The 13582-nt window shown below is 39.0% G+C and overlaps 1 protein-coding gene across 1 annotated transcript in view; it reads right to left on the reverse strand.

Moving 5' to 3' along the window:
* Positions 1-12703, reverse strand: part of riok1 (RIO kinase 1 (yeast)) — a 31524-nt gene extending 18821 nt beyond the window's left edge. Inside the window, exons 1-8 of the mRNA XM_078397731.1 lie at positions 12546-12703; positions 10697-10889; positions 10016-10103; positions 8891-8960; positions 8028-8070; positions 6350-6442; positions 5724-5836; positions 4926-5006 (exon numbers count right to left, since the gene is read on the reverse strand). Of these exons, the coding sequence (XP_078253857.1) occupies positions 4926-5006; positions 5724-5836; positions 6350-6442; positions 8028-8070; positions 8891-8960; positions 10016-10103; positions 10697-10889; positions 12546-12622 (758 nt within the window). The 5' untranslated portion in view covers positions 12623-12703. The remainder of the gene's footprint in view (positions 1-4925; positions 5007-5723; positions 5837-6349; positions 6443-8027; positions 8071-8890; positions 8961-10015; positions 10104-10696; positions 10890-12545) is intronic.
* Between the last annotated feature and the right edge of the window lie 879 nt (positions 12704-13582).

The raw sequence follows: 13582 nt of genomic DNA on the forward strand, positions 1-13582 counted from the left end.
GCAACTCTGTTTTTTTAAATCGAGGCTGAAGACTATTCTGTTTGACGCTGCCTTTTATTAAATCAAATAATTATTCATTTCTTACACTGCACTGTAACTTTTAATTTTGTATTTTATACCTGTCTTATTCTATTTTAGCTTGTTTTTATTTTCTATTTTCTTTACTGACTGTTTTTAATTGCTTTTAACTGCTCTTTAATGTTTTATGTAAAGCACTTTGAATTGCCTTGTTGCTGAAATGTGCTATATAATAAACTTGCCTTGAACTTGCCTTGCCTTACAATTGTAATGTGCTGAATACAAACATTCAGTAAGTTATATGGAATACTCTCTGCTGCTTAAACTTTACTTAAACAGCCATAAACTTTGCTGTTTTAAAGAGTCCATTAATAAAGTGGATATCTTGTATGTTCATGTCCAGGTGTCGTCATTATTTAATTACTTAGCCAATAGAATATTTATTGTGTCAATAATGTGCATAATCATACAGATTTACTATCAATCTTATTGATGCCCAACAGAATATTGATGCGTCAAATAATTAGTTAAAAAAAAAAGTTTAGACATGCATTAATTTCTGACAGCAAATAACAGAAAATTATTGACTACATCCAAATGAAACAACCCAAAACACATGACGAGAACCAAAACAATTATTCAACTCAAATCTTTATCTGTTTCTCTCCCCACAGATGTGGTCTGACACTGAGTAGTTGCATTATTTTCAGTTTTTATTTCAGATGTCCAGCACCTGCAGATTTTTCTTCTGATTTTCAATTGAAACAATTTGTTGGTCTAATTGAACGCAGTATCCAAAGAAGTCAAATCATGAAATTCAGACAGCTTTTAGTTTAGATGGGCATCTTGGTTGGCATTGACAAGTTGGGCAGAAAGGCTGTTTCTGCCCTCTATGACACTATGACACTTTCTTGAAGATTTTGAAGATTTAAGTTTGTTTGAATCTAGCTATTTTAAGATGTTTATCAGATTCTTTTCAATATCAAGAACTTTGTATCTGAGATGTTAATCAAGCCGCTAAATTTCTGTAATTTAGGTTATCATAAAGTATTTTTACATAAGATGTACTTAGATTACAATTTTGCTTTCTGATGTCACCGAAGATCACAAAGGGGGATATGAAAAAACTAATGGGCAAAATAAATATTAATATATTCAGTTTTATTCATCGGCAAACATTCACCTCCACATCTGGAAAGTATGAAATGAGACACTAAAACTTAAAAAATAAACATGATTTAAAAGAAGTTAAAGAACCAAAATTCAAATTATGGTTGCAAGCATGTCCATTTTAAACAATTACAAGAGGATAAATGATTCATGAAGATTAAATCTCATATCAAAAAAGAAAAACAATGGGGATAAATGGTGTTGGGTAGACTGATGGGACTGAAGGCTGATAAATCCCCAAGGGCCTGATGGTCTGCATCCCAGGGTACTTAAGGAAGTGGCTCTAGAAATTGTGGACGCATTGGTGATCATTTTCCAATGTTCTATAGATTCAGGATCAGTTCCTGTGGATTGGAGGGGAGCTAATGTAATCTCACTTTTTAAGAAAGGAGGGAGAGAGAAAACGGGTAATTATAGACCAGTTAGCCTGACATCAGTGGTGGGGAAGATGCTGGAGTCAATTATAAAATAATAAATTGCAGAACATTTGGATAGCAGTACCAGGTCATTCTGAATCATGATTTACGAAGGGGAAATCATGCTTGACTAATCTTCTGGAATTTTTTGAGGATGTAACTAGGAAAATGGACAAGGGAGAGCCAGTGGATGTAGTGTACCTGGACTTTCAGAAAGCCTTCGATAAGGTCGCACATAGGAGATTAGTGGGCAAAATTAGAGCACATGGTATTGGGGGTAGGGTACTGACATGGATAGAAAATTGGTTGGCAGACAGGAAACAAAGAGTAGGGATTAACGGGTCCCTTTCAGAATGGCAGGCAGGGCCTAGTGGGGTACCACAAGGCTCAGTGCTAGGACCGCAGCTATTTACAATATACATTAATGACTTAGATGAAGGGATTAAAAGTAACATTAGCAAATTTGCAGACGACACAAAGCTGGGTGGCAGTGTGAACTGAGAGGAGGATGCTATGAGGATGCAGGGTGACTTGGACAGGCTTGTGAGTGGGCAGATGCATGGCATCAGTTTAATGTGGATAAATGTGAGGTTATCCACTTTGGTGGTTAGAACAGGAAGGCAGATTATTATCTGAATGGTGTCAAGTTAGGAAATGGGGAAGTACAAAGAGATCTGGGTGTCCTTATTCATCAGTCACTTAAAGTAAGCATGCAGGTAGAGCAGACAGTGAAGAAAGCTAATGGCATGTTGGCCTTTATGACAAGAGGCGTTGAGTATAGGAGCAAAGAGGTCCTTCTGCAGTTGTACAGGGCCCTAGTGAGACCGCACCTGGAGTACTGTGTGCAGTTTTGGTCTCCAAATTTGAGGAAGAACATTCTTGCTATTGAGGGAGTGCAGCGTAGGTTCACTAGGTTAATTCCCGGAATGGCAGGACTGCCATATGTTAAAAGACTGGAGCGACTAGGCTTGTATACATTGGAATTTAGAAGGACGAGAGGGGATCTTATTGAAACATATAAGATTATTAAGGGATTGGACACATTAGAGGAACGAAACATGTTCCCAATGTTGGGGGGAGTCCAGAACAAGGGGCCACATTTTAAGAATAAGGGGTAGGCCATTAGAACGAAGATGAGGAAAAACCTTTTCACTCAAAGAGTTGGAAATCAATGGAATTCTCTGCCTCAGAAGGCAATGGAGGCCAATTCTCAGGATGCTTTCACGAGTTAGATAGGGCTCTTAATGATAGCGGAGTCAGGGGGTATGGGGAGAAGGCAGGAACGGGGTACTAATTGTGAATGATCAGCCATGATCACATTGAATGGCGGAGCTGGCTCGAAGGGCCGAATGGCCTACTCCTGCACCTATTGTCTATAAACTATCAGCAGGAATAACAAGTCAGGACAATTTTCTGACTATCATTGAGATTTCTGTATACTATTTAGATAACTAGGGACCCTATAAAAGAGTGTAAGAAAATAACTGCAGATGCTGGTACAAATCGATGGTATTTATTCACAAAATGCTGGAGTAACTCAGCAGGTCAGGCAGCATCTCAGGAGAGAAGGAATGGGTGACGTTTCGGGTCGAGACCCTTCTTCAGACTGATGTCAGGGGGGCAGGACAAAGGAAGAATATAGGTGGAGACAGGAAGACAGTGGGAGATCTGGGAAGGGGGAGGGGAAAAGAGGGACAGAGGAACTATCTAAAGTTGGAGAAGTCAATGTTCATACCACTGGGCTGCAAGCTGCCCAGGCAAAATATGAGGTGCTGTTCCTCCAATTTCCGGTGGGCCTCACTATGGCACTGGAGGAGGCCCATGACAGAAAGGTCAGACTGGGAATGGGAGGGGGAGTTGAAGTGCTCGGCCACCGGGAGATCAGGTTGGTTAAGGCGGTCTGAGCGCAGGTGTTGAGCGAAGCAATCGCCGAGCCTGCGTTTGGTTTCGCCGATGTAAATAAGTTGACATCTGGAGCAGCGGATGCAATAGATGAAGTTGAAGGTGGTGCAGGTGAACCTCTGTCTCACCTGGAAAGACTGTTTGGGTCCTTGGATGGAGTTGAGGGGGGAGATAAAGGAACAGGTGTTGCATCTCCTGCAGTTGCAGGGGAAAGTGCCCGGGGATGGGGTGGTTTGGGTAGGAAGGGACGAGTGGACCAGAGAGTTACGGAGGGAACTGTCTCTGAGGAACGCAGAAAGGGGAGGGGATGGGAAGATATGGCCAGTGGTGGGGTCCCGTTGTAGGTGACGGAAATGTTGGCGGATGATTTGTTGGATACGCTGGCTGGTGGGGTGGAAGGTGAGAACGAGGGGGATTCTGTCCTTGTTACGAATGGGGGGAGGGGGAGCAACAGCGGAGCTGCGGAATGATGAAGAGACCCTAGTGAGAGCCTCATCTATAATGGAAGAGGGGAAGCCCTGTTTCCTGAAGAATGAGGACGTCTCTGATGCCCTAGTGTGAAACACCTCATCCCGGGCGCAGATGCAGCGTAGACGGAGGAATTGGGAGTAGGGGATAGACTTTTTGCAGGAGATCGGGTGGGAAGAAGTGTAGTCCAGATAGCTGTACGAGTCAGTGGGTTTATAGTAGATGTCAGTCACTAGTCTGTCTCCTGTGATGGAGATGGTGAGGTCCAGAAACGGGAGGGAGATGTCGGAGATAGTCCAGGTATATTTAAGGGCAGGATGGAAATTGGAAGTGAAGTGTATGAAGTCATTGAGTTCTGCATGGGTACAAGAGGTAGCACCAATGCAGTCGGCGATGTAGCGGAGGTAGAGTTCGGGGATGAAGCTGGTGTACGCCCGGAACAGGGATTGTTCGACGTACCCGACAAAGAGGCAGGCATAGCTAGGGCCCATGCGAGTGCCCATAGCTACGCCTCTGGTTTAGAGGAAGTGGGAGGAGTCAAAGGAGAAGTTGTTAAGGGTAAGAACCAGCTCTGCTAGGCGGAGGAGAGTGTTAGTAGATGGGGATTGGCTGGTTTATCCTATGCAACCCATGGAAATATGTTGTCTACAATAGTAAAAGTATTGATGTGGATTTTAAAATGCAAAAATGAGAATGCGTTGTGCAACATGAAGAGTAAAGTGAAAAAAGGTTGTGTGCAATGTATTGCATTCCTTACACAATTGTGACCCTGTATGGGAGATGTCAATAGTCAACAGTCTGATGCTCACAGAGGAAACAAAATTAATGGTGTAGGAAATTTCCAAAGTTGCCCTTAATTACAGATAGTCACAAAACTATGCAGCTGCAATTGAGACAGTATATAAATATAGCAAGACTGCCTAAGTTCCAACAAATTATTGTTTTCAGTACCTGATCAAATTTCTCATTTCCTTTTCTGCCCAAGTCCTCACCATTTTTCTTGGATTTCCCTTGCAGTAGCCATGGCGAAATCTAAAAAACAGATTTGCTCCTGTCAAATGTGCTTGGTTTATAAACTTTAAATGCACATATATTTCCATTCTATACTATTTAATGCCCTTTAACATTTTTCTTTAAATAACAATAGTCGATTTGTAGTTGCTAAATCATGAAAACTAGTATTTAATAGCATTATTACAGTATCGTAGGAAATAAATATTACACAAGTATTGCCTGTGATATCAGTACCTTAAATACTGAATATGCTTTTCATATACAGGTTATTGTAAGTAGCTTCAAGAAATACTTCATGTTCAGATTCCTGGATGGCATTGACGATGTTCTGGCCTTAAGAGGATATTTGCCTCAATCACATGACAATTACTACATTAATGCCAATGTACAAACATTATTAAAAAATGTAATGATTATCTGCAATGTTTCCCAAATATGCTTTCACAGATAATTTCCATTACTTTATGCATATCCTCTGTCTGAATTCACATGCCACACAAAGTTGTTCAATCATCGTTGATTCCTTCATATTAGGAGTTCTTTGCATGCATGTCAAACACATAGTTAAATGCAATTTACGGGGGGCTACAATAATTAAATAGTAACACGATGTAAAAAAGAAAAAAATCTTGATATGAGTGAGGTACAGAATGCATCCTTTATATTGCTTATAAATGAAATATAGAACAGGTGAATTAATTTTTTTAAATATAAGGCAAATTTCATAAATCATACCTGAATTCACCACTAACATATTTATCACGATCTTTAAATATTAGGATTGAAGTTTTGTAGATCTTTATTGCTCTGCTTTCTCCATTGTTTGCAGTAGCATGATATACATTTGCCTGTGGGTAAAAAGGATGGAAATTAGATCAATGAAGGAGGCTTGAAGCAATCATGCAAAAACAAATAAGTTAAATGTAATTTTTAAAAATCAGATTTTTTTTCAAAAACATGCAGAGGGATAATGATTTCCCATGTTAGCATTTGAGAGCATTATGAAGTGCCATCTTGTGTAAGGGAATCCCATTGTAAAACTAATCTATTTAGCTGTCTGAATTTGACACATTTTAAGAAGTCGACATTTGGTTAAAAAATGAAGTTGAAATGAAGTTGAGACATTAACCATTTCTTTCTACAAATGCTGACTGTCTTGCTAAGCATTTCAAAAAATTACTTAAGATTTTTAGCAATCACAATATATGAATCAGAAAGCTGATGACTGTACCAACAATTGCCACATTCTTTTGAAAACGCCACTGTATATTGATGGCATCTACCAAGCATATCCTGTTTAAATTCATCTCATTCACATTTATCATCTTGAAGTGAATCGAAACATCCTCAGTGAAAATTACCTCTTTGCCCGTGCTGATACATCCATGGATTTGAGAGAACACTCCTCTGCTCAGCATTTTAAACAGAATCATTCGAGTTCTTGGATCCAAAACCTAGAGAATGACATAACTGTGAAACCAAATTTCATAAAACAATATGTAAAGATTGATCAGTATGTTTTGGGCAATGTGATAAGCAGACCTGGAAAATGCCCTTATTTTCACAATTTTTAACCGAATCATATACCCTTCACAAATAAATTTACACCTTTGCCAAATAGATAAAATTAATGCATTGGGTGAGATCATTTTTCCATTTGAAATTTTAACTAAAATGTAGCTTGATTTTGTTTTTGCCCTCATGGATTGCCACTTTAACTGATTTCTGCAAACCACATTCTCTCTGCAATATGTATTATGAGGAGAGTATTTCAATACAATGGAAGGTATCACAAAATGCTGGAGTAATTGAGCAGGTCAGGCAGCATCTCTGGAGAAAAGGAATGGGTGTCGTTTCGGGTGGATGCTGCCTGACCTGCTGAGTTACTCCAGCATTTTGTGATACCTTCGATTTGTACTAGCATCTGCAGTTATTTTCCTACATAAATACAATGGAGATAAGTCTGGGAGCTGAAAAGAATTCATTCAAAAAACAAAGTGCAGAATGATACTGTGGCAATGCTTAAAAGTCTTTTAGAAACATATAAAATTCTTAAGGGATTGGACACGCTAGATACAGGGAAAATGTTCACGATATTGGGGGGAGTCCAGAACCAGAGATCACAGTTTAAGAATAAGGGGTGAGATGAGAACTGAGATGAGGAAAAACTTTTTCACCCAGAGAGTTGTGAATCCATGGAATTCTCTGCCACAGAAGGCAGTGGAGGCAAATTCACTGGATGTATTCGAGAGAGAGCTAGAAATGGCTCTTAGGGGTAACAGAACCAAGGGAAATGGGGAGAAAGCAGGAATGGGGTACTGATTTTGGATGATCATCCATGATCATATTGAATGGTGGTGCTGGCTCAAAAGGCTGAATGGCCTACCCCTGCAAATATTTTCTATGTTTCTATGTTTGGGGGGTTGGAGGTCTCCAAAGACATAATCCATTACATCCATCATGAAGTGTCTTAGAATGGTTTCAGAAACTACAAAGCAAGTCCCTGCAGCACTGCATGTTATAACTGTTAAAATATAACAAGAAGAATACGTAGTCTACTTCAGAAATACTTTGGTTTATCTATTACAAACAAAGAATAATCTAATTATAAAATTAAAAAAATAAAATTCAGGTCACATGGAATTTGGTTGATCACATTTAGAAAAGATTTCTTCATTTTGCCGCTTTGTCCTTTAAAATTAACATACTTTTTTCAACAGATATAAAAATTGTATGTAGCAGATTACAAACAAATGGCAAAGCAGATAGATTTTATTTGATCAATGTTAGTTTAATTTATTATCATTGTCACATGTACCGTGGTACTGTGAAAAGTTTTTGTTGCATCTACAATGTACAGATAAAGGATAAAGTGTAAAACATTCCATTACATTAACATTTCCAATAGGAGCTTGCACACACTATAGATTGTACACAACATTTTAAAAGGCAATGTAAAAGATTATAAATACAAATTGTATATGTTTGACATATGTTTACAAATACTTTATTTGTATTATTAATTAATATAACTATTACCTGTTCCACTGTAGCTCGGTCAGATTTATCTTTAACTCGATACCTAAAAAAATGGCCAATAAAGAATACTAATGCAGCTTATATCTTTCAGGTTACATGGTTCAAAGATATATTTAAAGTACAATAACAAAAAAAATTGCATGGAACTCAAAATTACAGTTGGAATAATTATCTTTAAAAAATATTAGAGTTTCACACTTCACTGGGTACCTGACCCTTGCTATATTTGGCTGGCAATTTGCACTTTATAAATAGCAGAAGAGGATTTCATATCTCAGCAAAATATCAGCTTTTATCCTTTCTCAATAAAAACAAAAACTAAAATGCTGAAAGGAGTGGTGACATTGCAAGCCTATGGCATAATCACCAGGACCAAAACAAGAGAAAGGCCATTTATTATATACTTGGAGGGTAAAAGGTAACAGAAATGGCCATATGTCATGAAAACTGAATTGACATGGACCAGTCTTGCTTTCACTTTTCTATCTCCTGTAATCTCTCCTCTTTCAAAAGCTTATTTGTGTGTTCAGTTCCATGACCTTTACAATCAAGTTCAACCAAGTTCACCCCAATATCTATATATTTGCACCTCCGAAAGAAGTCAATAGGCAGCCTGTAGGAGAAGGAAACACAGCTAGCAGTGAGGTTAAGCCAACACAAACAACACCATGAATCTGACAATATGGCTATATTGCTCCCTCTATAAACCAGTTCAAATGCTGAGGGAATCTAATATCCTTTACGTATTGGATACCAGGAGCCTATGTACTGTTAAATTATGTTCATTAATTGTATAGGTAAAAGCTGCCCAAATTGTTGTAATGCTGCCCAAATTTTGTTTTATCAAAATGAATTTTACTTACATATCTGTCTGTTTCTGCCTCGACTTCCCAGTTACTCGGTTTATCACAGAATCAGGAAAATTTAAAATATCTGTCAAAAGAAAAGGAAAAGTCACATGTAATGGAAAGCCATTCCCTAAAATCTATTATTTTGATGATGGAACATTATAGCTTTTAAACATTGCATTCTCACTCAACAATGTGCAACGATCCCAGACTGAAAAAGCAATGATCTGTCCGCTTTATTGACCTTTGACAAAACTACTTTGCATTTGATCACCATTCACAATATACCCATTTCTCTCCATTCTCCTGACAAAATCACATAATTTTCTGATTAGATGTTCAGTTTTTCTTTTAGAATGGTCGTATCTGACCAATTTATAACATGTTATGCTTGTTAAATTTTTATTGCATAATAAATTAAACTACATAAACAAACAAATTTAGTGAGATGTTTGCTTTTTTTAAAAACTTTAACTTAAAATTGAAACCTCATTTCAAATATTCATTAATATCAAACCAAATATATGAAGCAAATCAAACAGCTTACTGCTTGCAATGTTAATAGAATTTGCAAGCCGACCATATAACAGGGCCTTAAGTATTAAAGATAGTCAGAAATTATTCCCAATTAAAGACTGAGAGGAGTTTTAATTGAGGCATTTTAAATTAAGGAGCTTTACAAAAAGATTTACTCACGCTAACAGAAAGATCTATAGTTATGAGGGAGGGGGTGCAGGGGGTAGATTCAAGTCAATTGATAGAAAGCTCAAAGAGGAGCAAAATATTAGTTCAGTGTAGTGGGGGTCTGGAACTCACTAGCTCACTTGGCACTAAACGTGGGACTTGCTAAAATGGCAATGGCTTACTCCCAATGTTAGTTTGAGAGATAAGACAAATCTATATATTAAAAGAAAAAAAGGCAATATATTGTTTACTTGCTTACACAAGTAAAAATGGTTCTGAATTTTTAAAAACCTGAATAAAGCAATTTAAAAGTCATAATCTACAGGGGCAATGACTAAGAATTTGGGGTTGGGAACCCAAAGTCTATCTTTATTTTGCATTGCAAAGAAACAATTAGCCAAATGGGCTCCTTTCATATTTCAATTTCCACAATTTGAAATAATATTTAAAACTCACCAAGATTAATTTTATGTTCAAATTTTCTCAAAGCCTTGTCTGGAGGTGTGCACATCTTTGTTGAATTAAAGGAAGCTTGTCTATTTGCCTGAATGACAAACATTGCAGCAGAAACGGTTGCAGTTAGAGTCACCATTTTTGTCATCAAATTACAAGTAATCAAAAGATGTACAGACCATCAATAATAGATGTCCAATCTAATATTTGGACCATAAATGTATAACATTAAAATTGTCTATGAAAATGGTATATTAAAGCAAAATATTAATCCACAAGAATATTTCAAACAAATATAAAAATGAAATAAATGGCTGCAAAGACAGCCAAGGTTAGAATACATGTTGACTTAACCAAAGTAGCTAGAAAATGCATTCTTTATTAACATGATAATCAACTTTATCCTAAAGATAATTGTAAATCATGATCCAAAATTGTTATTTAAGATTTCTACATTTAGGTCGTAATTGCAAGCATTCTGTAATATTTTAACATGGTTACGAGCAAAATCTATTTATATTGCAAAATTGAAACCACTCAGAAAAATGATTTTTGTTTAATGTAAGTGACTTGAGTTAGTTGTTTTAAATATAAATTCCACGTCTAATTTATTTTGTTTCTCACTATAAACAACCTAATACCCAAATTTTCCAGCGAGAGAGCATCTTTATTGTTTTGCATCACCTGTTGGCTGTTGTTCCTCAAGGCAGTATAACGTTTGGTGAGGTCTCCATCACAAGATTCCCAGTCCCAATCTTCACCATCATCACTCTCAATAAGAAATTCCTCTTCATCTGAGTTATTCAGTTGCGGAATCTCAATCTTCTTCTCTGTCTTTCCAACTTCCTCTTGTGTTTTCTCAGCACAGCCACCATCACTAAACAAAAAACAAATTGCATTTAAAACAAAATAAAACATTTAAAATAAAACAAAATTCCAAGATCAGCACCAGAGCATATAATCAAATCATAGGTATCACTAGGTCACATGAGGAGGTAGTAGGACATTTGATTTAAAACTTTATCACAGCAGTTGGGTTTTCAGGAACTTATAAAAAGGAAAATTGCAAGGAGGTACAATGGCAATGGTAGGAGATGCCAGCGGCACAGCCAGTTGAACTGCTGCCTTCCAGCTCCAACATCCCAAGTTCAAATCTGACCTCTGGTGCTGTGTCTGTTTTCCATTTGACCATGTGAAAATGCACAGGTTGGCAAGTAAATCAGTCACTCCAATTGCCCCTAGTGTGTAGCTGTGTTTATTATGTACCTGAAGGGAAATAAGGTGACTATAGAGAGAATAGGGGCCTACTGAATCCAAAGTGGAGCCGCACGAGATACGCAAAATCCACAATGCGTATTTCTCCATTGTTTTTACTGTGGAGAAAAACATGAAGGCGAGGGAACTTGGGGCAGTTAATGGACATGTCTTGAGGACAGTCATTACAGTGGAAGAGGTACTGGACTTCCAAAGACATTTGAAGGTGGATAGATATCCATGGGCTGATCTCATATATCCATGGACACTGTGGAAAACTAGAGAAGAAACTGGGTGAGATATACGAATCGTCATTTGGCATGGGCGAGGTGCCGCAATGTTGGCGGGTAACTAATACTGTGCCTCTGTTTAAGAGGTTTGGCAAGGGAAAAACTGGAAACTATAGACTGGCAATGCTAATATCTGTGGTAGAGGCTATTTAGGGATAGTCAGCATGGTTTTGTATGTGGGCAATCGTGTCTTACGAATTTGATCGAGTTTTATGAAGTAACAAAAAGGTTGACAAGAGCAAGGGCGTAGACATTGTCTAAATGGACGACCTTTGATACGATTTCATGTTAGGCTGCTCCAGAAGGTTAAATCACATGGGATCCAGGGAGAGTTGGATACACAATTGGCTTAATGGAAGTAAGTAGATGGCGGTGGTGGTGGAAGGTTGTTTATGGGACTGGAGGCTTGTGATTATGAGTGTGCCTCAGGGATTGGTGCTGAGTCCAATTGTGTTTGTGGTTTAGGGTGAGGGGGTTTGTGGGTAGGAGGGGATCTCCATCAACCCCCTTCTGGCAAGATTTCACCCATTCCCCAAACCACAGACACAGTGGGGGGATCTGTCCTTCTACCGCGGTGCCCACCACCTCATTCCCCAATCAAACATACCAGGGGTGGTGTCCCAGAACAGTCAGAAGGTGGTGAATCAGTGGAATTCATTGCCGCAGAAGGCTGTGGAGGCCAAGGCAATGGATATTTTTGGCAGAATTTGACAGATTCTTGATTAGTAGTGTCAGGGGTGATGGAGGGAAGACAGGAGAATGGGGTTGAGAGGGAGAGATCGATCAGCCATGATCGAATGACGGAGTGGACTTGATGGGCCGAATGGCCTAATTCTGCTCCTATAACCTGTGAACAGGGAGGATTAGCGGGGTAGCGTTGCCCGGCCATGATGGGGAGCGGCCCGGGCCGAGGGACACAGAGATGCGTGTGAAAGCGACGGCCATGACCCCCGCACTCCCCCCGGGCCTGGTCCGCCGCCGCCGCTCACCTCCCTCCCGACTCGGCATCGTCGAACTGCCCCGGGACCGGCGCGTCTCCCCGGCAACCGCGCGCGCTCATCGCCATCCGCCGCCGGCCCTCAACGGCCCCGTGCTCGGCAACGGCAGCCGCGCCGCTCCCCAACACCACCGGCCAAACGCGTTTTCGAAATGGATCAGCCGCTTCCTTTACTAAGATCGTTACAGAGCACAAGAAAATAAACATGTGGAGGAAGGAACTACAGATGCCGGTTTACGCCGAAAATTGATACAAAATCCTGGAGTAACCCAGCGGGACCGGCAGCATCTCTTGAGAGAAAGAATAGGTAACATTTCGGGTCGAGACACTTCTCGATAGAAAATAAACTTTGGTTTCCCACCAGAGATACCAAGTAGATCACCCTGACCCAAATCCGATCCACAAAAATAAGTGCTGCTAAACAGGATGCATTTAATCCCGGTTTAGAAAACATAAAATCTCAATTTCAAGTAAAAATAAAAAGAATCAAAAATTACTTCTCACAAAAAAATGTGTAAATTCAAATTTCTATATTTCTGCATGAATCCACGAATTCGACTCACTTTTAATTTCAAATTACTGTACACAAATACTTCTCGAGACCCAAGAGTTCGCAGTCGCCGGAATCTTGAGAACAGTTCAGAATGAATAACGTTAAATGAAATTAGTGTGGAGGATTATTTTATGTTTGTCGTTCGTGAGTTGTGAACCTTCAAAAGGAGTGACGGACAATGTTATCCATCTCCGACAGTGTAATTTGTCTCTCGATTGCATCGATTGCCTCACACTTTCGAACAGACACAAATATGACCGATGAAGCTGAATTGGCAAATATATTAAATACCATTTTGTTTAGTTTAGTTTATTGCCACGTGTACCGATGTACAGTGAAAAGCTTTTGTTGCGTGCGGAAAGATAATACTGTGCACGATCACAATCATGGCGTACAGATACATGATAAGGGAATAACGTTTAGTGCAAGATAAAGCCTGTAAAGTCCGATCAGATAGTCCGAAGATCTCCAATGAG

This window comes from Rhinoraja longicauda, chromosome 4 (assembly GCF_053455715.1).
Source record: "Rhinoraja longicauda isolate Sanriku21f chromosome 4, sRhiLon1.1, whole genome shotgun sequence".
Classification (NCBI taxonomy): Eukaryota; Metazoa; Chordata; class Chondrichthyes; order Rajiformes; family Arhynchobatidae; genus Rhinoraja; species Rhinoraja longicauda.